The 27,425-nt window shown below is 41.8% G+C and overlaps 2 protein-coding genes across 2 annotated transcripts; one reads left to right on the forward strand and one right to left on the reverse strand.

The window, feature by feature from the left end:
* Positions 1-273: 273 nt before the first annotated feature.
* LOC134814184 (plasmanylethanolamine desaturase 1-like) lies at positions 274-26,561 on the reverse strand. The gene is made up of 9 exons (XM_063822241.1): positions 26,462-26,561; positions 25,854-25,949; positions 25,581-25,700; positions 23,553-23,644; positions 22,988-23,112; positions 22,599-22,701; positions 1,520-1,650; positions 654-724; positions 274-384 (listed from the first exon to the last, which is right to left on the reverse strand). Exons 1-9 carry the CDS (start codon positions 26,556-26,558, stop codon positions 341-343), a joined length of 879 nt encoding a protein of 292 aa, XP_063678311.1. The 5' UTR covers positions 26,559-26,561; the 3' UTR covers positions 274-340.
* On the forward strand, positions 10,116-10,829 carry LOC134814300 (trichohyalin-like). The gene is made up of 2 exons (XM_063822397.1): positions 10,116-10,288; positions 10,352-10,829. Exons 1-2 carry the CDS (start codon positions 10,116-10,118, stop codon positions 10,827-10,829), a joined length of 651 nt encoding a protein of 216 aa, XP_063678467.1.
* Positions 26,562-27,425: the final 864 nt, after the last annotated feature.

Here is a 27,425-nt window from a genome sequence, read left to right on the forward strand (position 1 = left end):
CACGCTCAATTAATTAATTTAGCGTGGAATACAAAGAGAGACATCCTCTACTCTTACTACAGTACTACTACTAATATTATAATATGCTAGAATTTTCTATATATCGTGGCATAAGTTTTAGTTTGGTCACTGTGAAAGTGGGGGTGTAACCATGGTAACAGAGTAGTGTTGTACTCTTGTGGTAATGTAACCATGGTAACAGAGTAGTGTTGTACTCTAGAGGGGGTGTAACCATGGTAACAGTGTAGTGTTGTACTCTAGAGGGGGTGTAACCATGGTAACAGTGTAGTGTTGTACTCTAGAGGGGGTGTAACCATGGTAACAGGGGTGTTGTACTCTATTAACCTTTCAGCCACTTCTGGTCGTCAGATCGGGGTTTGTGCGCTGAAATTGTGGTCAGTTAACACAGTTAACACATTACAGTAAGCTAATTTAACACAGTACGTCAGTACAGTTAGCTAATGTCCACAAGTTGAGACCTCACGTTAATGCAGATTAAATAACAGGATGTAAAATAAAGACTTTCTAATGTGTATTGGTAAGTTGTGGCTGACAGTTACCATGGTAACTATGGTGGTTCTCATTAGAGCTGCGAAAATGTCACAAGTGCATACTGCATATGAAATTACCTGACTTGGTTATGAATTTATTACCTGTTAAAGCCTCGATTATAAATTCGAGAGTCTGGAAAAACTGAATCTTCTCCAACGGATAGTTCAACCACCTGCAAGACAATAAGTATTTATTAGTTAGATACACTCAGTTTGTTTTATAAAGACGCAATTTATAAAGAAAAAGCCTTCAAATAGAAAAAAAAAATAAAGACGGCAAGGCTTCAAAATTGAAAAATTAAAGACGCCACAACAACTACAAGTCTCGAAATAGATCGGATGTAATAAAGCACATTTAACAAACTGACATTACTTCTACCAGCAAATTCAAAGACGGGTTGCGATGAATTAAAGACGGTGAAGCCTTGAAAATGGTTAAAATTAAAGACGCTGAAGCCTTCGCCAAAGTTAGCCGACTTTGTATAACGAACTATTGTTAGATTTACTACTGTATATTCAACTTCTCTCACGTGGCCATCCTCATTTCACATAAAGATATAATGATTATACTGATAGTGGCTTTTATAAAGATATAATGATTATAGTTATACTGATAGTGGCTTTTATAAAGATATAATGATTATACTGATAGTGGCTTTTATAAAGATATAATGATTATACTGATAGTGGCTTTTATAAAGATATAATCATTATACTGATAGTGGCTTTTATAAAGATATAATCATTATACTGATAGTGGCTTTTGCCACAATATTTCCGCGCATTTGAGCGCGGCAGGGCCCATAGCATAGCGCTAATATAAGGGCAATATTATATTCGACGCAGAATATTTATTCGATCAATCAATTGATTGAACGAAGTATACTCATTTCATGACCGTAGAAATATAGATTTGAAAAAATAACAGAAATGGTATCAATTAAGTTGTGATTGTAGTTTGTACTTACCCGCCAGTGATACAGAAGTAAGTCTCGTGAGGGGAGATGTGATGGATGTGGTGGTGAGGACGCGGCATTATGATGTGGGCATCCTGCAGCACTTTCACCCACTTCGGCACTCCACTTATCATGTGACTCCACTGAAATACACAGTTTATAGCACTCTGAAGATACAGTCAGAATACAGGTTTCATTTTGCGGTGCGTCAGAGAAGTTTCACTTATTTTACCAAATTTCTGGTTGGGTTAACTGATAAGTGATAGGAAAATTAGTCTCTGACGTATATTCCATATCTCTAGAATCACAAGACAACATATCGACACAACCCCGTGTCACTACGGCTCTAGATATCAAATCACGGGGAATTACCGGCACTCGAACTTCCACCAATTCAGGCATCAGACGATATTGCGCGGCTTATGCACGTTATAATTAGCGATGTCGATGAAAATTTCCACAACATTCATGTCAACGCGCGCAACGTCATAAGCATGAAATATCTTCGACATCGATCCAAGGCCATACTAATTACTCAGTCAACCGATGTCAATTGGGCAATTATCTACCAACCCCTTATTATAGACAGTAACTTGTAGTACACCAAAAGACAATTGTAACTAGGTATAACAACTTAAACCTTACCAACATTGAACATTGTTCTGTCTAAAAATAGAATGATGCATGAAAATATATCCCCTCTCTGATTTAACTGTGTTATCTGGGGGACATATATATATATTATAGTATATATACTATATATATATATATATTATAGTATATATACTATATATATATATATATTCGATATTACAAAAGTTACACACTCCATCAATCTGGCCGATTAAAACGCGTAACCAGGACGCATGGCTGGTTGTTCCTAAAATACCGATGAAGTGCTACTACAGTACTACAGTGGGGTGCTTATCGCTTCTGAGGAATTGAAAAGGAAACACGTGCAATAATAACGGGGGCACCCCCTGATAATAACGGGGGCACCCCCTGATAATAACGGGGGCATCCCCCCTGATAATAACGGGGGCATCCCCCTGATAATAACGGGGGCACCCCCTGATAATAACGGGGGCATCCCCCTGATAATAACGGGGGCACCCCCTGATAAAAACGGGGGCATCCCCCTGATAATAACGGGGGCACCCCCCTGATAATAACGGGGGCATCCCCCTGATAATAACGGGGGCATCCCCCTGATAATAACGGGGGCATCCCCCCTGATAATAACGGGGGCATCCCCCCGATAATAACGGGGGCATCCCCCTGATAATAACGGGGGCATCCCCCTGATAATAACGGGGGCATCCCCCTGATAATAACGGGGGCATCCCCCTGATAATAACGGGGGCATCCCCCTGATAATAACGGGGGCATCCCCCTGATAATAACGGGGGCATCCCCCTGATAATAACGGGGGCATCCCCCTGATAATAACGGGGGCATCCCCCCGATAATAACGGGGGCATCCCCCTGATAATAACGGGGGCATCCCCCTGATAATAACGGGGGCATCCCCCTGATAATAACGGGGGCATCCCCCTGATAATAACGGGGGCATCCCCCTGATAATAACGGGGGCATCCCCCTGATAATAACGGGGGCATCCCCCTGATAATAACTAGGGCATCCCCCTGATAATAACGGGGGCATCGCCCCCTGATAATAACGGGGGCATCCCCCTGATAATAACGGGGGCATCCCCCTGATAATAACGGAAGCATCCCCCTGATAATAATGGAAGCATCCCCCTGATAATAACGGAAGCATCCCCCTGATAATAACGGGGGCACCCCCCCCTGATAATAACCCGCTGTCTGCGCTACCAATAATCTCGATATTACAACATAGCGTTCCTGGCTTACTTAATTTAATCGATAAAATTAGTTGAGCAGATAATTACTTCTCATTAGTACTGTGCTTACTGCTTGATAGAATTTAATGAGTAAATGGACAATAATCTACGATACATTCAAAACCAGGAAGCTATGTAAGCAGAGTTAGCTGAAGCCTCAACTCAGTGTATAATGAATCAGTTCAGCTCCGTGTACGGTACTGTCAAGTAATGTAGGCTATCTCTATCAAGATCTTCTTTTCAAGATTAGACACACAGGTGAACAGAAACACTGTAGTTGCTCAAATTAAATGAATAACAGTTTAGGTATACAAAAAAAGAAGGAAATGAGTTCAGGAACAGGTGCAATGGGAATTCAGCTGTACTTATTACACGAGTCATCCAGACTCAACTCCCACCCTGACTCACCTCCCACCCTGACTCACCTCCCACCCTGACTCACCCCCACCCTGACTCACCTCCCACCCTGACTCACCTCCCACCCTGACTCACCTCCCACCCTGACTCACCTACACCCTGACTCACCTCCCACCCTGAATCACTCCCACCCTGACTCACCTCCCACCCTGACTCACCTCCCACCCTAACTCACCTCCCACCCTGACTCACTCCCACCCTGACTCACCTCCCACCCTGACTCACCTCCACCCTGACTCACCTCCCACCCTGACTCACTCCCGCCCTGACTCACCTCCCACACTGACTCACCTCCCACCCTGACTCACTCCCACCCTGACTCACCTCCCACCCTGACTCACCTCCCACCCTGTCTCACCTCCCACCCTGTCTCACCTCCCACCCTGACTCACCTCCCACCCTGACTCACCCCCACCCTGACTCACTCCCACCCTGACTCACCTCCCACCCTGACTCACCTCCCACCCTGAATCACCTCCCACCCTGACTCACTCCCACCCTGACTCACCTCCCACCCTGACTCACCTCCCACCCTGTCTCACCTCCCACCCTGTCTCACCTCCCACCCTGACTCACCTCCCACCCTGACTCACCCCCACCCTGACTCACTCCCACCCTGACTCACCTCCCACCCTGACTCACCTCCCACCCTGACTCACCCCCACCCTGACTCACCTCCCACCCTGACTCACCTCCCACCCTGACTCACCCCCACCCTGACTCACCTCCCACCCTGACTCACCCCCACCCTGACTCACCTCCCACCCTGACTCACCTCCCACCCTGACTCACCTCCCACCCTGACTCACCTCCCACCCTGACTCACCTCCCACCCTGACTCACCTCCCATCCTGACTCACCCCCACCCTGACTCACCTCCCACCCTGACTCACCTCCCACCCTGACTCACCTCCCACCCTGACTCACCTCCCACCCTGACTCACCTCCCACCCTGACTCACCTCCCACCCTGACTCACCTCCACCCTGACTCACTCCCACCCTGACTCACCTCCCACCCTGACTCACCCCCACCCTGACTCACCTCCCACCCTGACTCACCTCCCATCCTGACTCACCCCCACCCTGACTCACCTCCCACCCTGACTCACCTCCCACCCTGACTCACCTCCCACCCTGACTCACCTCCCACCCTGACTCACCTCCACCCTGACTCACTCCCACCCTGACTCACCTCCCACCCTGACTCACCTCCAACCCTGACTCACCTACACCCTGACTCACCTCCCACCCTGACTCACCTCCCACCCTGACTCACCTCCCACCCTGACTCACCTCCCACCCTGACTCACCTCCCACCCTGACTCACCTCCCACCCTGACTCACCTCCCACCCTGACTCACCTCCCACCCTGACTCACCTCCAACCCTGACTCACCTACACCCTGACTCACCTCCCACCCTGACTCACCTCCCACCCTGACTCACCTCCCACCCTGACTCACCTCCCATCCTGACTCACCTCCCACCCTGACTCACCTCCCACCCTGACTCACCTCCCACCCTGACTCACCTCCCACCCTGACTCACCTCCCATCCTGCCTCACCCCCACCCTGACTCACCTCCCACCCTGACTCACCTCCCACCCTGACTCACTCCCACCCTGACTCACCCCCACCCTGACTCACCTCCCACCCTGACTCACCTCCCACCCTGACTCACCTCCCACCCTGACTCACCTCCCACCCTGACTCACCCCCACCCTGACTCACCTCCCACCCTGACTCACCTCCCGTAACCACATCTAAAGCTAACAATATGATATTTTTCACACTAGTGTTGAAACACAGTACCGGTATAGTGTTATGTGCAAGCCAACTAGCCCACTGTTTAACACTAAGATTAGTTGTGAAACAGATAGTTTCTCTCTGCTACTCTAGCAATAGTGTCACATTCAGTAAAATATTTGATATTTTGCGCATATATATATATTATGTATAAATACAAGGAATAAAATAGGAAATAAGATAGGTGATATGCAAGTAATGTTGAGAGAGGAGCGTTATTACAGTATTATTGTTAGTAAAAGTGTGTAGTTTTAATAACGCCGTCCCAGAGGAGCAGGATGAGGAGTATTTGTAGGAAATTAAGTGATAAAAATTAAATATGTATTTATAATAATAAGCGGCACTGAAACTTTCCTAAGTTATGAAATTTTATATAAATATTAGATATTATATGTAAAAAGTACAAATTTCATACATGTTTCTCATTTGATCCTGACTTATAATTCAGAAGTTAAACATGAGGGGGGGCTGATAATGTCATTAGTTTTACTGCTTAATATATTGTGATTTCTCTCATGCTTTAGTTCTTCCAGCAGTGAAGCACATTTTAAAAACTGATTACTTGACATACTAACACAACATGTAACTCTTATAATATCATATAGAAGAACTACATCCAAATTGTGGTGTAGTGATAACACCTCCAAGCTCCGAATTGGAAAAAACACTATATAACACTATATTATATACTAACACACAACATTAAGATACAATAGCACGTGTTGTTGTCACGTGTTGTTGTCACGTGTTGTTGTCAAGTGTTGTTGTCACGTGTTGTTGTCACGTGTTGTTGTCACGTGTTGTTGTCACGTGTTGTTGTCACGTGTTGTTGTCACGTGTTGTTGTCACGTGTTGTTGTCACGTGTTGTTGTCACGTGTTGTTGTCACGTGTTGTTGTCACGTGTTGTTGTCACGTGTTGTTGTCACGTGTTGTTGTCACGTGTTGTTGTCACGTGTTGTTGTCACGTGTTGTTGTCACGTGTTGTTGTCACGTGTTGTTGTCACGTGTTGTTGTCACGTGTTGTTGTCACGTGTTGTTGTCCCACTAGTAAGTACTGTAACACCCACATGATGTTATGTAGCCTGAGTTTGGACAGGCTATTACCCTGTATTTTTTATCAAGACACTTATTTTACTTCGGTGTATTCCAACAGCCACATTGTTACACAAGTGCAACCAGCCAATTACAGGAAGCCGAAGGATTTATTTATTTATTTATTTTTTTGTATTATATTACCGTAGTTCAATTTTGACCAGAATCTATTGAGGAAGGAAGATTTTTTATCCTTGAAACCAGTATTTATTAAATATTTGAGTCCCCATTACGGGTAACATAACAGTTATTCAGTGAAATTGATGAACAGCAAAAACGCTAATATTTTTATAAATATGGGTAATAGCTCATTATCATTCCTTGGGAAATGCTAATTATTTCTTCTATAGTTCAAACAATAAGTTTCAATCTTATAGGTATAACAGGGAGCTACAGTAAGGTTTATTAAGGCTGAAACCTTGTGAGCCCACCTGTTTAGTTGTACGTGTAAATGTTAAAGTTGGAGAAGGGGCATTCCTCCTTAATAGTTGGAGAAGGGGCATTCCTCGGAAGGGGCATTCCTCGGAAGGGGCATTCCTCGGAAGGGGCATTCCTCGGAAGGGGCATTCCTCGGAAGGGGCATTCCTCGGAAGGGGCATTCCTCGGAAGGGGCATTCCTCGGAAGCGCCTTCACTAAATGGAGCACAAAGAACAACCCCCACGTGACCAGCACGTGGGCGTAATTAGGATCACGTGAGTGTAATTATAGAGGTCACTTCCATTGGAGCTTCACCTTGTCTGGGAATAGTACGAGAGAATAAGAGAACCGAGTAAGGAATAGTGTGCAGTACACACTTTATAAGAAATTGTCAAAAAGGAATTATCGATAAATATCATGCGACATTCAAATTCGTTTATATAAATAATTAGAAATATTATTATCTTTAAAAATCACTCTGATGTTGCTAACTCAGTACTTTTGGTTAACTCAACTATTTCAATGACTTGTCGCCATTAAAAATAAATCAATAAATCATAATCAAATATGGTGGGGGCATCATCGCCATTTTTGCCATCAAATTTCGGAAAAATTGGCTGAAAATCTCAATATTTCGCCATTTTCGCCATGGGGAAAACCCGAAAATATTTGAAATAAATGTGGAGTGGCGATCACGTCCCCCCCCCCCCGCCAAAGATGCAAAATGAGCAAAATTCCAGAAATTTATAAACAAATACTACGTTTTACATCTTTAGATCTTTAACAGGTTTCTGGAGCAAATATTCAACCGACCCGGGACGGCTCTCAGAAAATTAAATATTTACCGAGAAAATATAATACACGTCACAATCGCAACAATAAATTAACTTGCGAAATTAAAAACGTTCCGCAAATAATCTCAGGGAGGGTCACTTTCATCTCCTCGTCCAAAGAAAGGAGTCCATAATATTTACAATGGTGTCTACCTTCTGAGTAGGCAGCTTATCTCCCGAGTAGGCAGCTTATCTCCTCCTGAGTAGGCAGCTTATCTCCTCCTGAGTAGGCAGCTTATCTCCTCCCCTTATTCGCAGTGCTCCCCCCGCTCCGCTTCTTTTCGATCTGTATAACGCATTCTAGCAGACTGTTAATGGAGGCGTTGGGGCCCAACTTCCTGATAGCTTCCTGAGCCAAGTCTCTATGGTTACTGTATCCCAACCTCTGTACATATTGTTCAAACCTATCCGACTTGTGGCGCCTGAAAACGAGCAGATTAGTTACAATTCTTTAATCCCTTAATTAACAGTTCTTTAATTCCTTAATTGACGGTTCTTTAATTCCTTGATTAACAGTTCTTTAATTTATTAATTAAATTAAAGAACTGTTAATTAGCAAAGTTTTCTAGTTCCTAGCTTGGAATTATGCTAGATTTCTCCAAGGAAATGAGAATATTGCATGCCAGGGCCGGTACAGCAAGAGCAAGACTAGACTGTAATGCAAATATACCGATTTTATGCACTATCTATTTATACACTATCTATTTATGCACTATCTATTTCCTGGCTATGAAACTGGAAAATAAAATAAAACCCTGCACTTACTCAGATTGGCACTTTTTGTCGTGTTCCTTTTTCTCGGCGTCAGTCCTAAACTGCTTCCGACAGAATCTGCACTCCACCATTGTGTTACTCGTCACGTCAGCTAAGTTTGCACAGCAAATACCAGGAAATATGAGTCGGGCGAATTCCGAGAAAAATGATTCAACTCTCAATTAGAAGTGGTAACAAAGTGAACTATTACCTTCAAACCTCATGATGGTTGGTTCCAAGTCTCGTGATGCGAAACCATCCTGAGGGGTGCCCTCAGGAGCTTTTGGCATGATGAACTAAAAAGCTGGGAAGTATCTGAACTTCATTTGTTACCGTTTGTAATTACAGAGGGCCCTTTATTATCCTCTATTATCCCTCTGAACGTGGCTACCAGGTATTAACTAACTGTACCTGATTTAGTCTATCCGGGCTAGCCCACTTAGTAGCAACACATGTCTCCTACTCGCCCTGAAGTCCTTCTCAGGGCTGAGGGCAGGGTGCACAAACCAAAAGTCATCTGCAGCTAATAGGAACATATTATCATAGTAATAGTAATAGTATAGCTAATCTGGTGCGAGTTTAACATTTTCCCCTCCTTCACGTGGTTTCTACGGAATAAGTTCCGGAATAATACCGGCTTTTCAATTTAGCAATATCCGGATCAGTATTAGTATATATCCGGATCAGTATTAGTATATATCCGGATATTTTACAACATTTTTCCTACAGTTTATCCTGAAACTGTTGTTTTGTTTTCTGATGGAAGATCGCTAGTTTGAGCACGTGATAATACTGTACGGTACGTGACTTTGTTAGTTTGTTACCGAAAGGGTATTGTTAGTTCTTCAGAGAGAACAGTTTAATTCTGTACGTGATCAGGATACGTGACCTGATCAAGTTCAGTGTGCGTGACCTGATATAGGTGCGTGACCTGATGGAGGTGCGTGACCTGATCATTTGATCAAGGAGCCTTTTGCTAATTGAGCAAAGTGTCTAATGATTGTCAGACTTGTTAAGAATGTTCAGTTGCGATCACCACTCTATTTATCATCGTTAGTTGGCCTCTGATTAAGTACTTGAAACACTATCAGCGTAGAACTCAGAGGTATAAAGCTATTCAGCACATCATCCAGCACATACGGAGAGGCTGCAGAAGAGGATGCAAGAGAGGCTGCAGGACAGGCTGCAGGAGAGGCTGCAGGCAAGGCTGACGGAGAGATTGAAGGAGAGGATGCTGCATGAGAAGCTGCAGGAGATGCAGTAATAGGAGAAGCTGCATGAGAGGCAGTAGGAAAGGCAGTATTAGGAGAAGATGCAGGAGCGGCTGCAGGAGATGCAGTAGTAGAAGAGGATGCAGGTCGCAGGAGAAGCTGCAGGAGAGGACGCAGGAGATGCTGCAGGAGATGCAGTAATAGGAGAGGATGCAGGATAGGATGCAGGAGAGGGTGCAGGAAAGACTGCAGGGGAGACAGCAGGAGAGGCTGAAGGAGAGGCTGCAGGAGAGGCTGCAGGAGAGGCTGCAGGAGAGACTGCAGGAGAGGCTGCAGGAGAGGCTGCAGGAGAGGCTGAAGGAGAGGATGATGCAGGAGATGCAGTAATAGGAGAGGATGCAGGATAGGATGCAGGAGATGCAGTAATAGGAGAGGATGCAGGATAGGATGCAGGAGAGGGTGCAGGAAAGACTGCAGGGGAGACAGCAGGAGAGGCTGAAGGAGAGGCTGCAGGAGAGGCTGCAGGAGAGGCTGCAGGAGAGACTGCAGGAGAGGCTGCAGGAGAGGCTGCAGGAGAGGCTGCAGGAGAGGCTGCAGGATAGGATGCAGGAGAGGCTGCAGGAGAGGCTGCAGGAAAGACTGCAGGGGAGGCAGCAGGAGAGGCTGAAGGAGAGGCTGCAGGAGAAGCTGCAGGAGAGGCTGCAGGGGAGGCTGAAGGAGAGGCTGCAGGAGAGGCTGCAGGAGAGGCTGCAGGACAGGCTGCAGGAGAGGCTGCAGGAAAGACTGCAGGGGAGACAGCAGGAGAGGCTGAAGGAGAGGCTGCAGGAGAGGCTGCAGGAGAGGCTGCAGGAGAGACTGCAGGAGAGGCTGCAGGAGAGGCTGCAGGAGAGGCTGAAGGAGAGGATGATGCAGGAGATGCAGTAATAGGAGAGGATGCAGGAGAGGCTGCAGGAGAGGCTGCAGGAAAGACTGCAGGGGAGGCAGCAGGAGAGGCTGAAGGAGAGGCTGCAGGAGAAGCTGCAGGAGAGGCTGCAGGGGAGGCTGAAGGAGAGGCTGCAGGAGAGGCTGCAGGAGAGGCTGCAGGAGAGGCTGCAGGACAGGCTGCAGGAGAGGCTGCAGGAAAGGCTGACGGAGAGATTGAAGGAGAGTGTGCAGGAGAAGCTGCAGGAGAGGCTGCAGGAAAGGCTGCAGGGGAGGCCACTCACGGGCTACTCAGCCGAATGATGATTTTGTTTAGTAACCATGTGGCTGTTTAGTAACCATGTGGCTGTTTAGTAACCATGTGGCTATTTAGTAACCATGTGGCTGTTTAGTAACCATGTGGCTGTTTAGTAACCATGTGGCTGTTTAAAAACCATGTGGCTGTTTAGTAACCATGCGGCTGTTTAGTAACCATGTGGCTGTTTAGTAACCATGTGGCTGTTTAGTAACCATGCGGCTGTTTAGTAACCATGTGGCTGTTTAGTAACCATGTGGCTGTTACAACACCACGTGATGCTCACATAAGGAGATGTTACAACTACAGAGCAAAGATATGTATGAAATTTGAAGAAGAGACTCGTTGCCGCATTCCGAGCTCGCCATAATCTGCATACAGTATTGGTCTTTTGTTGAAGGACTGGGTATTCAAATTTCAGGGCAGCATGGAGCTATAAAACATAATAATATAGTATTGAGTAGTATATATATATAGTAGTTAAGAGTAGAGTATATATGCTGTAAGTTGGATAAAGATATAATAGCTGATAGGTTATACAGACCCTTACTTGGTTAGAGCAAGGATATCGACACACTGTAAGTACACTGGTACACTGTAAGTACACCGGTACACTGTAAGTACACCGGTACACTGTAAGTACACCGGTACACTGTAAGTACACCGGTACACTGTAAGTACACCGGTACACTGTAAGTACACCGGTACACTGTAAGTACACCGGTACACTGTAAGTACACCGGTACACTGTAAGTACACCGGTACACTGTAAGTACACCGGTACACTGTAAGTACACCGGTACACTGTAAGTACACCGGTACACTGTAAGTATACCGGTACACTGTAAGTACACCGGTACACTGTAAGTACACCGGTACACTGTAAGTACACCGGTACACTGTAAGTACACCGGTACACTGTAAGTATACCTGTACACTGTAAGTACACCGGTACACTGTAAGTATACCTGTACACTGTAAGTACACCGGTACACTGTAAGTATACCGGTACACTGTAAGTACACCGGTACACTGTAAGTACACCGGTACACTGTAAGTACACCGGTACACTGTAAGTACATCGGTACACTGTAAGTACACCGGTACACTGTAAGTACACTGGTACACTGTAAGTATACCGGTACACTGTAAGTACACCGGTACACTGTAAGTACACCGGTACACTGTAAGTACACCGGTACACTGTAAGTACACCGGTACACTGTAAGTATACCGGTACACTGTAAGTACACCGGTACACTGTAAGTACACCGGTACACTGTAAGAAGAGTGGACATATGTTTAACTCTCTGAATACCTTAACTGTTATATAATATCCCCTCGAGCAAAATTAATTCTACAACATAATTGGTCCTATTCTAATCAGTTAAAAACTTCGCGACAGAACTTTACCTTTAAGTTACAAGGATTGCCGGATTGGTCACAATGTAACGAATCTAAGATCCGTCAGTAATACAAACTCTCCGTAAGTAATATAAACTCTCCGTCAGTAATATAAACTCTCCGTCAGTAATATTAACTCTCCGTCAGTAATATAAACTCTCCGGGCGTCAGTAATATTAACTCTCCGTAAGTAATATAAACTCTCCTTAAGTAATATAAACTCTCCTTAAGTAATATAAACTTTCCGTCAGTAATATAAACTCTCCGTAAGTAATATTAACTCTCCGTAAGTAATATAAACTCTCCGTAAGTAATATAAACTCTCCGTCAGTAATATAAACTCTCCGTAAGTAATATAAACTCTCCGTCAGTAATATTAACTCTCCGTAAGTAATATAAACTCTCTGTAAGTAATATAAACTCTCCGTAAGTAATATAAACTCTCCGTAAGTAATATAAACTCTCCGTAAGTAATATAAAGTCTCCGTCAGTAATATAAACTCTCCGTCAGTAATATTAACTCTCCGTCAGAAGTATTAACTCTCCGTAAGTAACATTAACTCTCCGTAAGTAATATTAACTCTCCGTAAGTAATATAAACTCTCCGTAAGTAATGTAAACTAAACTCTCCGTAAGTAATATAAACTCTCCGTCAGTAATATTAACTCTCCGTCAGTAATATTAACTCTCCGTCAGAAGTATTAACTCTCCGTCAGTAATATTAACTCTCCGTAAGTAATATTAACTCTCCGTAAGTAATATAAACTCCCCGTCAGTAATATAAAGTCTCCGTCAGTAATATTAACTCTCCGTCAGAAGTATTAACTCTCCGTAAGTAATATAAACTCCCCGTCAGTAATATAAACTCTCCGTCAGTAATATAAACTCTCCGGGCGTCAGTAATATAAACTCTCCGTCAGTAATATAAAGTCTCCGTCAGTAATATTAACTCTCCGTCAGAAGTATTAACTCTCCGTAAGTAATATTAACTCTCCGTAAGTAATATTAACTCTCCGTAAGTAATATAAACTCTCCGTAAGTAATGTAAACTAAACTCTCCGTCAGTAATATTAACTCTCCGTAAGTAAAATTAACTCTCCGTAAGTAATATTAACTCTCCGTAAGTAATATAAACTCCCCGTCAGTAATATAAACTCTCCGTCAGTAATATAAAGTCTCCGTCAGTAATATTAACTCTCCGTCAGTAATATAAAGTCTCCGTCAGTAATATTAACTCTCCGTCAGTAATATAAACTCTCCGGGCGTCAGTAATATAAACTCTCCGTCAGTAATATAAACTCTCCGTCAGTAATATAAAGTCTCCGTCAGTAATATTAACTCTCCGTCAGAAGTATTAACTCTCCGTAAGTAATATTAACTCTCCGTAAGTAATATAAACTCTCCGTAAGTAATGTAAACTAAACTCTCCGTCAGTAATATAAACTCTCCGTAAGTAAAATAAACTCTCCGTCAGTAATATAAACTCTCCGTCAGTAATATAAAGTCTCCGTCAGTAATATTAACTCTCCGTCAGTAATATGAAGTCTCCGTCAGTAATATTAACTCTCCGTCAGTAATATAAACTCTCCGGGCGTCAGTAATATAAACTCTCCGTCAGTAATATAAACTCTCCGTCAGTAATATAAAGTCTCCGTCAATAATATTAACTCTCCGTCAGAAGTATTAACTCTCCGTAAGTAATATTAACTCTCCGTAAGTAATATAAACTCTCCGTAAGTAATATAAACTCTCCGTCAGTAATATAAACTCTCCGTAAGTAATATAAAGTCTCCGTCAGTAATATTAACTCTCCGTCAGTAATATAAACTCTCCGGGCGTCAGTAATATAAACTCTCCGTCAGTAATATAAACTCTCCGTCAGTAATATAAAGTCTCCGTCAGTAATATTAACTCTCCGTCAGAAGTATTAACTCTCCGTAAGTAATATTAACTCTCCGTAAGTAATATAAACTCTCCGTAAGTAATATAAACTCTCCGTCAGTAATATAAACTCTCCGTAAGTAATATAAACTCTCCGTCAGTAATATTAACTCTCCGTAAGTAATATAAACTCTCCGTCAGTAATATAAACTCTCCGTCAGTAATATAAACTCTCCGTCAGTAATATAAACTCTCCGTCAGTAATATAAACTCTCCGTCAGTAATATTAACTCTCCGTCAGTAATATAAACTCTCCGTCAGTAATATAAAGTCTCCGTCAGTAATATTAACTCTCCGTCAGAAGTATTAACTCTCCGTAAGTAATATTAACTCTCCGTAAGTAATATAAACTCTCCGTAAGTAATGTAAACTAAACTCTCCGTCAGTAATATAAACTCTCCGTCAGTAATATAAACTCTCCGTAAGTAATATAAACTCTCCGTCAGTAATATTAACTCTCCGTAAGTAATATAAACTCTCCGTCAGTAATATAAACTCTCCGTCAGTAATATAAAGTCTCCGTCAGTAATATTAACTCTCCGTCAGAAGTATTAACTCTCCGTAAGTAATATTAACTCTCCGTAAGTAATATAAACTCTCCGTAAGTAATATAAACTCTTCGTCAGTAATATAAACTCTCCGTAAGTAATATAAACTCTCCGTCAGTAATATTAACTCTCCGTAAGTAATATAAACTCTCCGTAAGTAATTTAAACTCTCCGTCAGTAATATAAACTCTCCGTCAGTAATATAAACTCTCCGTCAGTAATATTAACTCTCCGTAAGTAATATAAACTCTCCGTAAGTAATATAAACTCTCCGTCAGTAATATAAACTCTCTGTCAGTAATATAAACTCTCCGTCAGTAATATTAACTCTCCGTAAGTAATATTAACTCTCCGTCAGTAATATAAACTCTCCGTCAGTAATATAAAGTCTCCGTCAGTAATATAAACTCTCCGTAAGTAATATAAACTCTCCGTAAGTAATGTAAACTAAACTCTCCGTCAGTAATATAAACTCTCCGTCAGTAATATTAACTCTCCGTAAGTAATATAAACTCTCCGTAAGTAATATAAACTCTCCGTCAGTAATATTAACTATAATCCGTTAGAAGCTGTATGAGGTTGTGGTAATACTACTACTACTACTACTACTAAATTGAGGTATTATTGAGTCATTAAAGTGGCCGGTTTGATTTTCCGTCTCATTCGAAATGGACTATTATTCAGCTATCATATATAATATAATAATAATTAGCTGTATGTTTCTAAATATTACTGCTACACTGTTACAATGCTACAATGCTACACTGTTACAATGCTACACTGTTACAATGCTACACTGTTACAATGCTACACTGTTACAATGTTACACTGTTACAGTGGTGTTTTTGCTCACGCCAAAGAATAAATCAGCGGCGGCGTGAAAGTTATATTTTGAGAATTTGAAATATCTTCCATCGGTAAAATTAAATTAATTTATCAATCCTGTATCAATATGTCTGACGTCATCATCTATTAACGTGGCACATGCAATGTTACATGTTATTGTGCATTGTAGCATGCTTGAAACTGGAAGCCAAAACGGTATTTTGAGGCCCACCCCGTACAGAGACTGTATTTATGTTCGACTGAGTCACGACTACAACTCTACAAGTGCCAAGGAGCCGCCGCAAGTTTTCGCCTCGCCGCCCTCCGATTTTGGCAAAAGGCGGCGGCGTGCATCACTGCACTGTTACAATGCTACACTTCTACACTGCTACACTTCTACACTGCTACACTGCTACACTGCTACACTGTTACACACAGATAGATACGGCGAATAGGTACATTCTGCGGTGATTCGATTAGTCTAATATTATCATTAAATATTAGAAAATGTGCTTTGTTAAGATGAGCTTGTTGGTTAGATAAGCTAATAATAGCGGAAATTGACGACACATTTACAAAAAAAACACAACAATACATTATACATTATACATTGACCACGTGTTAAACTTTTAACGCCTCGCTGAAAGATTAAATGTATCGTCAACACGCTGAGTAAGCATTGCTTGACTGATAATAATAACACATGTATTGCTCCTTCATAAGCTCCCTTCTAGAATATTCCAGAATGTTGTGGATACATTCTAGTATTTGGAACACGCTTCAGTGATTAAAAATACCGAAAAAAAGATATACCTTACGAGACATATTTATGTTCGCCATAATTCCGGTGACCTAAATGGCTTGGGAACGAAAATATGGGGAAAACCGACAAAATATTCCGAAAACCGACAAATTTCGTACCCCAAATTAAATCGTGCTATTTGGGGATTTTTTAAATTCTATCTTTATTTTACAAAAACTCGGCTAAAGTGTAGTTCTTCTGGCCAGATGAGGGATCTGTCAGGACTTTTTCGTACTCCTCCTTGTAGTCAAGCCTCCCGACAGCTCTCATGACAGCCTGGCAGATGTGGAAAAAGCACCCGTCCACTTGGGCTGACTGGAATGCAGACGATAGGGCGTTCCTCGGGGCAAGCTCAAAGTCCACCATGATTCGGTCTGGAGAAAAGGAACCAAGGTTTGCGAGGGCGCCGAATGCTTCCTTGTAGATGGGAGTATCCTTGTGGGTGAGGAGAATGTAGACACAAGCACCAGTGCAGGTTGAATCCTCGTTGAAGTTCACCATCTCCGCGTGGACAGTCAGTAACTGATAGAACAGCTGAGGATGAGAAGGTTGATATACCAGCTGCTGCATTGCTCTAGGGCTCTCAGGTTTTATGTGTTGCGAAGATGATGACACGTCGATCGTCCAGGTTGTTGTCGATTTGAAGCATAGATTCACCGAAAAGGGATCTGCAGTCGTCCTCTTCCAGTTGAAGATCTGCGAGGGATGTGGGTGCTCTGGGTTTAGGGTTTCCGTATCGGCGGGCTCTCTGTGCCCTCTTCTTCACCGCTTGTTCGTTGGGGAGGCGGGCACGTGCATCCTGAGACAGGGGACCAGTAACGGAGCAAAAGATGTTGTGGTTTGTGGTCATCGTAGTAGCAGCCAGATCGTGGACTTTTGAGAGGACTTCTTCTACTTCACAGTCAGCGATATCAGCGTCGTGGTTATGAATCTGTGTCACTTTCGTATTCGTTCAGGGTATACAGACGACCACGGCAACTGTCTTTTTTCCTCACACATCACCAGGCTTGGTAACCACCGTGTCCTATACGTGACACACTATCACGTGCAATGTGTGTGATATACACCTGTACACATCAAGCATTAAAACTGTAGCTGCTGTATTGAGGTGATACATACACTATATATTATATATATCTTCCCTTGCGTTGCAAGCCCTGTCTCTTGTAAAAACAACCACTTTTGTAGATACACACAGTCTCTACGCCTTTATCCTCTGGTCCCTAGGGTCAGCTGACTCCGGGCCAGAGCAAATTTACCGATTGCCAAGGTTTGATGCATAGGCAGTCAAGACCTCTTATTTTTTTTGGGGACTGGCCCGTGGTACCAGCCAATGTTTACTCAAAAAAATATAATATTATATGATATCAATGGTATTAATAAGAAATTCATCCCGTGGGGCACATGCATAAATATCACCTTAATAACACCAGAATGTGTGTGTGTGTGTCTGATCGTCTGTGTGTAATTTCCGGTCAGTTATATTGAAAAAAAAACGGTAAGAGTTACAGGACTGGTTTTTCCGGTATAGTGTCGACAAAACTCTGACGAAGCCCATATGCAATTTTTTTTAAATCAGCCGGCGGTAAGTGGCTTAATTGATGGTTTTTGTACTATTAATGCAACATTATGGAGTGAGCCACTAAAATGGCTCACTTTTTCTTCCTATTCACTATCTATTCTATTACTGCACTGTAGATTGTAGCGTTGGTAATTAGGTTAGCTCCGCAAGTGATATTAAGAGTATAGGGCACTGATTGCGGTCTGTTTAAACTGTAGAGAGAGTTCATACTTTCATACGACAATGTTTATGCGTGTAATACTATAAGCTTATTAGGGGGGGGGGGGGGGGGGGGTAGCCACTCATTGCGGTCTGTTTGTTTACTTTCATACGACAATGTAATGTTTTCAAATATAAGGCGGGTGTGGTGCGGAGTTAATAAGGGTTAATTTAAAGCGGTTTAAGACGGGAGTGATGAGGTGTAATAGTCGTGGTACAGATACTAAATTTGGATACGTGAGGGAACTCCGAATAGAATTGCTCACCTAATGCGGGTTTTCACTCAGCGGGTAATTACTCCTACCCTTTTTAACTGCGGCAGTGAAATCCCGGCCGAAGTCCGGGTTACACTACCTTACTCGGGAATATTATGACTGGGATAAAGTGGTGGGTTTTGGAAAATTCCGCCATATTTTTCCCGGTCATTAATTTTCCCAGTCATAAATTAACCCGCTATTATGTTCCCGAGTAAGGTAAACTAATAGTAATACATTTTGATGCTTGGTGGGTTTTGGAAAATTCCGCCATATTTTTCCCGGTCATTAATTTTCCCAGTCATAAATTAACCCGCTATAATATTCCCGAGTAAGGTAGTTAATATATATAATAATGTAAAGGAAATCTCAAACTATTTAATTTAGACTCTACCGGTAAAGTACAGTGAAGGTTTATAACTTTAAGTTTTATTTCTCAAACGGTGAATAGGTAACAGATAAAAAAGTAAAACAAGACTGAGCACTTTATAATTTTAAGAATTGAGATAATTTTAAGAATTGACTTAGTTTTTTCAATTTTTAAAATGGACGGCGTGTTTGTAACTTGATTTGAAATACGCGGCGATATAAAAGAATGTTGGCAGTGTAATTAATGAGACCCGATATAATAATACCTGTGCAACTCTTGAGAGTGTACAGGTCTAGAGAGTGTACAGGTCTTGAGAGTGTACAGGTCTCGAGAGTGTACAGGTCTTGAGAGTGTACAGGTCTTGAGAGTGTACAGGTCTTGAGAGTGTACAGGTCTTGAGAGTGTACAGGTCTTGAGAGTGTACAGGTCTTGAGAGTGTACAGGTCTTGAGAGTGTACAGGTCTTGAGAGTGTACAGGTCTTGAGAGTGTACAGGTCTTGAGAGTGTACAGGTCTTGAGAGTGTACAGGTCTTGAGAGTGTACAGGTCTTGAGAGTGTACAGGTCTTGAGAGTGTACAGGTCTTGAGAGTGTACAGGTCTTGAGAGTGTACAGGTCTTGAGAGTGTACAGGTCTTGAGAGTGTACAGGTCTTGAGAGTGTACAGGTCTTGAGAGTGTACAGGTCTTGAGAGTGTACAGGTCTTGAGAGTGTACAGGTCTTGAGAGTGTACAGGTCTTGAGAGTGTACAGGTCTTGAGAGTGTACAGGTCTTGAGAGTGTACAGGTCTTGAGAGTGTACAGGTCTTGAGAGTGTACAGGTCTTGAGAGTGTACAGGTCTTGAGAGTGTACAGGTCTTGAGAGTGTACAGGTCTTGAGAGTGTACAGGTCTTGAGAGTGTACAGGTCTTGAGAGTGTACAGGTCTTGAGAGTGTACAGGTCTTGAGAGTGTACAGGTCTTGAGAGTGTACAGGTCTTGAGAGTGTATAGGTCTTGAGAGTGTACAGGTCTTGAGAGTGTACAGGTCTTGAGAGTGTACAGGTCTTGAGAGTGTACAGGTCTTGAGAGTGTACAGGTCTTGAGAGTGTACAGGTCTTGAGAGTGTACAGGTCTTGAGAGTGTACAGGTCTTGAGAGTGTACAGGTCTTGAGAGTGTACAGGTCTTGAGAGTGTACAGGTCTTGAGAGTGTACAGGTCTTGAGAGTGTACAGGTCTTGAGAGTGTACAGGTCTTGAGAGTGTACAGGTCTTGAGAGTGTACAGGTCTTGAGAGTGTACAGGTCTTGAGAGTGTACAGGTCTTGAGAGTGTACAGGTCTTGAGAGTGTACAGGTCTTGAGAGTGTACAGGTCTTGAGAGTGTACAGGTCTTGAGAGTGTACAGGTCTTGAGAGTGTACAGGTCTTGAGAGTGTACAGGTCTTAAGAGTGTACAGGTCTTAAGAGTGTACAGGTCTTAAGAGTGTAGAGGCGTCAGTGATTATTAAAACTCTGTCACGTGTCAAAACAAATACTGCTTTAATATTCTCACTGTACTGTCCACTGTACTGTCCACTGTACTGTCCACTGTGCTGTCCACTGTACTGTCCACTGTACTGTCCACTGTACTGTCCACTGTACTGTCCACTGTACTGTCCACTGTACTGTCCACTGTACTGTCCACTGTACTGTCCACTGTACTGTCCACTGTAATGTCCACTGTACTGTCCACTGAACTGTCCACTGTACTGTCCACTGTTCTGTCCACAAGTACTGTCCACTGTACTGTCCACTGTACTGTCCACTGTACTGTCCACTGTACTGTCCACTGTACTGTCCACTGTACTGTCCACTGTACTGTCCACTGTACTGTCCACTGTAATGTCCACTGTACTGTCCACTGAACTGTCCACTGTACTGTCCACTGTTCTGTCCACAAGTACTGTCCACTGTACTGTCCACTGTACTGTCCACTGTACTGTCCACTGTACTGTCCACTGTACTGTCCACTGTACTGTCCACTGTACTGTCCACTGTACTGTCCACTGTACTGTCCACTGTACTGTCCACTGTACTGTCCACTGTACTGTCCACTGTACTGTCCACTGTACTTTCCACTGTACTGTCCACTGTACTGTCCACAAGTTCCCAGATAAATTATGGTTATAATATTTTATAACAGTGTGACCATGCTTTTTTGTTGGCAAAGAACTTTATTCACTGTTAAACCATCACCTTTGCTACGTAAAATTTAATCTAATTTAGGTTCTTACGGTAATTTGATTTATATTTTCATGAATACCCTGTTCAGAATAACGAATTTCCTCAGAGAAAAAATCGGCAAAATCATGTGCTTTTATTCTTACTGATTTCTTTAACACGTGGTTTAAAAATAATAGCGGATATCTATAGATACATATTATCAAGCAACTTCTGCTAATTGTTCACAACACTTTGAGAATGATGAAGAATCGCAACGAAATGTAAGCGTTACAGTTTGTTATACTTAAATGCAATATACAAACTACACGTTACACGCAGCTACACGTTACAAACTACACGTTACAAACTACAAGTTACAAACTACTACATCTCTAAATACTTTTGGCAAGGTACTATGGGGTGAGACACACACACACACACACACACACACACACACACACACACACACACACACACACACACACACACACACACACACACACACACACACACACACACACACACACACACACACACACACACACACACACACACACACACACACACACACACACACACACACACACACACACACACACACACACACACACACACACACACACACACACACACACACACACACACACACACACACACACACACACACACACACACACACACACACACACACACACACACACACACACACACACACACTGTTCCTCACTGATAGTGTGATATTTTGATGCGGTTACAAATATGAAAATCTAAATACTACAAGAATTACTTTATATATTACATCTACAAATAGAATTATATCTCGTAAATATGACATTATCTCACACCATCGCACGTAATTCGTTAAGTAGGCACATCAGTATTTCTCTTCTGTAATCTGATGAAACTCTGCCAGATGGAATTCCCAAAGGATTGACATGTTATAATGGGGGGGGGGGGGGGGGCTCACGTTATAATGGGGGGGGGGGGGGGGGCTCACGTTATAATATAACAGTAGGATAATAAGTAGTGTCAGTGTTTACCACCTGTTTACCACCTGTTTACCACCTGTTTACCACTTGTTTACCACCTGTTTACCACCTGTTTACCGCCTGTTTACCACCTGTTTACCACCTGTTTACCACCTGTTTACCACCCGTTAATCTTAAGATCGTATGCATGGGGGGGTAATATTTGGACAGAAAAATATCATGATCACCCCTCACCCCTCACCCTCACCCCTCACCCCTCACCCCTCACCCCTCACCCCTCACCCCTCACCCCTCACCCCTCACCCCTCACCCCTCACCCCTCACCCCTCGCCCCTAACCCCTCACCCTTCACCCCTCACCCATAGGTTTGTTAGATAGGAAAACAATTACCTTGTGTATCTGGTTAGTGAGACAAACGTAGATGGTGAAAGTAGCTCCGAACACAAGGAGAGAGAAGTTTTGCAGCATCCACTCCTCCCCGTACAGATAGCAACTGTAGGGGTTATCTTATTAGTTAATTATAAGTAATCCCCCCGTACAGATAGCAACTGTAGCAATTATAAGTTAGTTATCTCATTAGTTACCACGTACTTTAGGTAGGTAGTAACTAATTAGGTAGTGTCCATTTAAATAAATAATGACACTTTTTAGGTATTAGATTAATCCTGTTTACATATTTATATTATATTATTAAAATATTAAAAAATATATAACGTGTGTGATAATACACACGTGTAACCCACGTGATAATACACACGTGTAACCCACTTGTTACTCACCAGGAAAGTAAGGGAACTAGGAACAAGTTGGATAACATGCAGTTATCTCCGTTCGTCTCAACTATGTCGTGTTTTGTCATGGCAACCGGGTCCACGTGGTGCTCCCGAAACGGTCTGATAAACGCCTGAAAATATAGGTGTTAGCTTAGGGGGGGGGGGGGGGGGGGGGTACTGGTCCTTACTTAACAAGTAGACACATTAGTACACTACATTAGTACACTACATATCTGTAGTTTATAGGAAGAGAGTGGGGCACTCCTATAAACTATATATATAACTACTATATAAAATACGTAGGTTGGAACTTTCTTATTAGTTCTAGAAGATGTTCGAGAAACACAATTTGCGACAACAGTTTTGTGAGAATAATCTTTATATTAGATTTGAAAAATTTCAAACCTTTTAAACAAATCTTAGTCAAAAGGTATACATGGTACCCGAAGTGAATATGTAGTGAAGGTGCAGTAAAGGTGAAGTGAAGGTGCAGTAAAGGTGTAGTAATGGTAAAGCAAAGGTGTAATAAAGGTGTAGTGAAGGTGTAGTTAAGTTATTACGTATCACTTACTTGTCCTATGATAGGTATATTCACGGTTCCCCATGTATCTGCTGCCCAATGGACTAGACCGGACATGAAATCTGCTAACAATGCACCAAACACTGTAAAAACAGTTTAGTTAGGTGTATCTAACGTTAGATATTTTATCTGAAGGAACACACAAATCAGATGTCTGTTATTTGTATCTGAAAAACACACACGATACAAATTTTTGTTGATGTCGCATGTCGAGAGCCTAAAACTATTTTTTTTAAATAATAGATTTTCAATAGTTGCGAATTGAGGTCATAACATCACCAGTAATTACTATGTGCCGTAACATCACCAGTAATTACTAAGTGCCATAACATCACCAGTAATTACTAAGTGCCATAACATCACCAGTAATTACTAAGTGCCGTAACATCACCAGTAATTACTAAGTGCCATAACATCACCAGTAATTACTAAGTGCCGTAACATCACCAGTAATTACTAAGTGCCATAACATCACCAGTAATTACTAAGTGCCATAACATCACCAGTAATTACTAAGTGCCGTAACATCACCAGTAATTACTAAGTGCCATAACATCACTAGTAATTACTAAGTGCCATAACATCACCAGTAATTACTAAGTGCCATAACATCACTAGTAATTACTAAGTGCCATAACATCACTAGTAATTACTAAGTGCCATAACATCACCAGTAATTATTAAGTACCATAACATCACCAGTAATTACTAAGTGCCATAACATCACCAGTAATTACTAAGTGCCGTAACATCACCAGTAATTACTAAGTGCCATAACATCACCAGTAATTACTAAGTGCCATAACATCACCAGTAATTACTAAGTGCCATAACATCACCAGTAATTACTAAGTGCCATAACATCACCAGTAATTACTAAGTGCCATAACATCACTAGTAATTACTAAGTGCCATAACATCACCAGTAATTACTAAGTGCCATAACATCACCAGTAATTACTAAGTGCTGTAACATCACCAGTAATTACTAAGTGCCATAACATCACCAGTAATTACTAAGTGCCATAACATCACCAGTAATTACTAAGTGCCATAACATCACCAGTAATTACTAAGTGCCATAACATCACCAGTAATTACTAAGTGCCATAACATCACCAGTAATTATTAAGTGCCATAACATCACCAGTAATTACTAAGTGCCATAACATCACCAGTAATTATTAAGTGCCATAACATCACCAGTAATTATTAAGTGCCATAACATCACCAGTAATTACTAAGTGCCATAACATCACCAGTAATTACTAAGTGCTGTAACATCACCAGTAATTATTAAGTGCCATAACATCACAAGTAATTATTAAGTGCCATAACATCACCAGTAATTACTAAGTGCCATAACATCACCAGTAATTACTAAGTGCCATAACATCACTAGTAATTACTAAGTGCCATAACATCACTAGTAATTACTAAGTGCCATAACATCACCAGTAATTACTAAGTGCCGTAACATCACTAGTAATTACTAAGTGCCATAACATCATCAGTAATTACTAAGTGCCATAACATCACCAGTAATTACTAAGTGCCATAACATCACTAGTAATTACTAAGTGCCATAACATCACTAGTAATTACTAAGTGCCATAACATCACCAGTAATTACTAAGTGCCGTAACATCACTAGTAATTACTAAGTGCCATAACATCACCAGTAATTACTAAGTGCCATAACATCACCAGTAATTACTAAGTGCCATAACATCACCAGTAATTACTATGTGCCGCAAAGCAATTCCAATTTCAACACTTTAATTGTCTTCAATACAGAAGCTTTGATGAGGTTTCCAAATTTAGTATTACATACTGTCCAGTGTACAAATACGATTCCTAAAAGATAGAATGCTTGTTGTATAATAATACAGTGAACAAAGGAAACATTACTGGGGGGGGGGGGGGGGGGGGGGTTACTGGTCTGGTGTTTGGTTGAAAAGTTTGCCTAATTTTATGACAATGAGTCACAATTAGTGGTTTTTGTATAAATGTACATACCTAAGGACATTATGAAAGCTCCAAAGTATTGCCTCTTAAAATGATACGTTACAAGAGTCATAATGGTCAGCTGGAGGATAACAAATGAAACCATCATCGTTATTTCAAACATCCTTTTCTCTGAAAATAGACAATATACAGGGATTTCCCTCACATCTGTACACAATTTTGCATTGTGAGATGCAATTTTAGAGAATTTTCGCATGAGATGTTGTTGGAATTCCAACCAATAATTTTCACAATTTACAAACAAAGAATAATGATTTAAATTACCTTTTGTGTAACCAGCTTTTAAGAGTGCAGCACTTTTAGAGTTCTTCTTGAGAACAGGCTTCTTTTGTTCTTTGGTAACTCGTTTGTGAACATACGCTGAGGTGAGATGAATAAACATATCATGACTTTAACAAGAAAGTACCAAAATATAGTTGATAATCGTTCTTCCTGACTGAATTACCGAAAATGAATACTTCTATCCAAGAAAACAGCTAATTTGAACAAGTAAAGAAAGGAACATTAAGTAATGGGAAAGTGTGAGTCATTATGAACTTTTAATTGATGTTTTGGGACAAAGTGAGAGTCTCCACTCAGTTTTTCAAACAAATAGTTGTCAACGTTTCGGCCCACGTTCTTGTCATGGAAAAGACGATACAATTACGTTACATAGCTCAATAAATGTAATAGATTTGTAGTGTTGTAATTAGTTTAAAACTCAACGTTGACAACTATTTGTTTGAAAAACTGAGTGGAGACTCTCACTTAGTCCCAAAACATCAATTATATGATCGACCCACTCAAAAGAACGAAAACAGATTGTCATTATGAACTTTAACAGCAGCAATATTGAAATAAAACTTGACTTACAGTTATGATAAACAGGTTACCTGAAGATGTTTCAGCAGTGATGAGTGGAAGAGACTCTGGCTTCATAGACTTTGACAGCTCTGATGCCATGTCCCTCAGTACCTTGGAGGTCTCCATTGCTGAGATAAAATTACTAAAATCTTTGAAAAGCACAAGATATGGGACTGTACAACGGTAAAATTTGTTTTTAGATGAGAATAACCAAGAATAAATGCCTAGTGAAATAGCATTTCATGTTTACTTCTTAATGTACAGCTATGATTTACCGAATTGACATGTGAACTCTACCCCAGATCTAGCCCATTTCTATGTCAATTATATTCAATCCATGGATCACATCACTAATTATACGTCACTAATTGGTGACGTGATCTGACCCCTCTTGGGGGCCGGATCAGTTTCCTGGCCCAAAGTCTCCCAGTGAGTGAAATCTCCAAACCAAGTTGTCAATCAGAATTATATGTGGTCTAATGGTAAAACGGATTGGTCTAGATGATGGCAAATTCTTAACTTGTTATTTCCAAGTTGTGCAGCCTCACCAAATCTATGAAGTGGTCAATTATGGACAACTATTGATCCAGTCTGACTGAAAAATCGGAGTATTTCTCTGTAGATAGGCTTACATTGTTGCCAAGGAAGAGTGGTGATGTTTCATCTTCTCAAAAGTAATTATAGCACATTTACTTTTTCAACTAAGCTTCAAATTGAAAACGATTGAATATGGTTTCAACAAATTGCCATCTTAAACATGGATCACTTCCGCACTAATAGCTGATTCTGCTAAATTTGGTGTCCAAATAGAGCTATTAAATCCTGGTACCGGTCATATTTGACTGATCCCAACCAATTTCAAACTGGATGAAAATTCTGGTCCCGGTCAAAATTGACCAATCCCGGTACCGGTCCCAGTCATTTCAAAATTCTTATCCTGGTCGTTTGATGTCTTTAATAGCATAAGGAGATAGTCCTGTGATCATAGACCTT

The sequence above is a fragment of the Bolinopsis microptera genome, chromosome 4, assembly GCF_026151205.1.
Source record: "Bolinopsis microptera isolate Bmic1 chromosome 4, MBARI_Bmic_1.0, whole genome shotgun sequence".
Classification (NCBI taxonomy): domain Eukaryota; kingdom Metazoa; phylum Ctenophora; class Tentaculata; order Lobata; family Bolinopsidae; genus Bolinopsis; species Bolinopsis microptera.

What these genes read in the sequence shown, in the direction of transcription:
- LOC134814300 (XM_063822397.1), top strand. Translation starts at nt 10,116, where the DNA reads ATGCAGGATAGGATGCAGGAGAGGGTGCAGGAAAGACTGCAGGGGAGA. An exon ending in AGGATGATGCAGGAGATGCA is followed by an intron (nt 10,289 to 10,351) that starts GTAATAGGAGAG and finishes GATGCAGGATAG; the next exon opens with GATGCAGGAGAGGGTGCAGG.
- LOC134814184 (XM_063822241.1), bottom strand. Translation starts at nt 26,558, where the DNA reads ATGGAGACCTCCAAGGTACTGAGGGACATGGCATCAGAGCTGTCAAAG. An exon ending in CACTGCTGAAACATCTTCAG is followed by an intron (nt 25,950 to 26,461) that starts GTAACCTGTTTA and finishes ATCTCACCTCAG; the next exon opens with CGTATGTTCACAAACGAGTT. An exon ending in TACTTCTGTATCACTGGCGG is followed by an intron (nt 725 to 1,519) that starts GTAAGTACAAAC and finishes ATTGTCTTGCAG; the next exon opens with GTGGTTGAACTATCCGTTGG.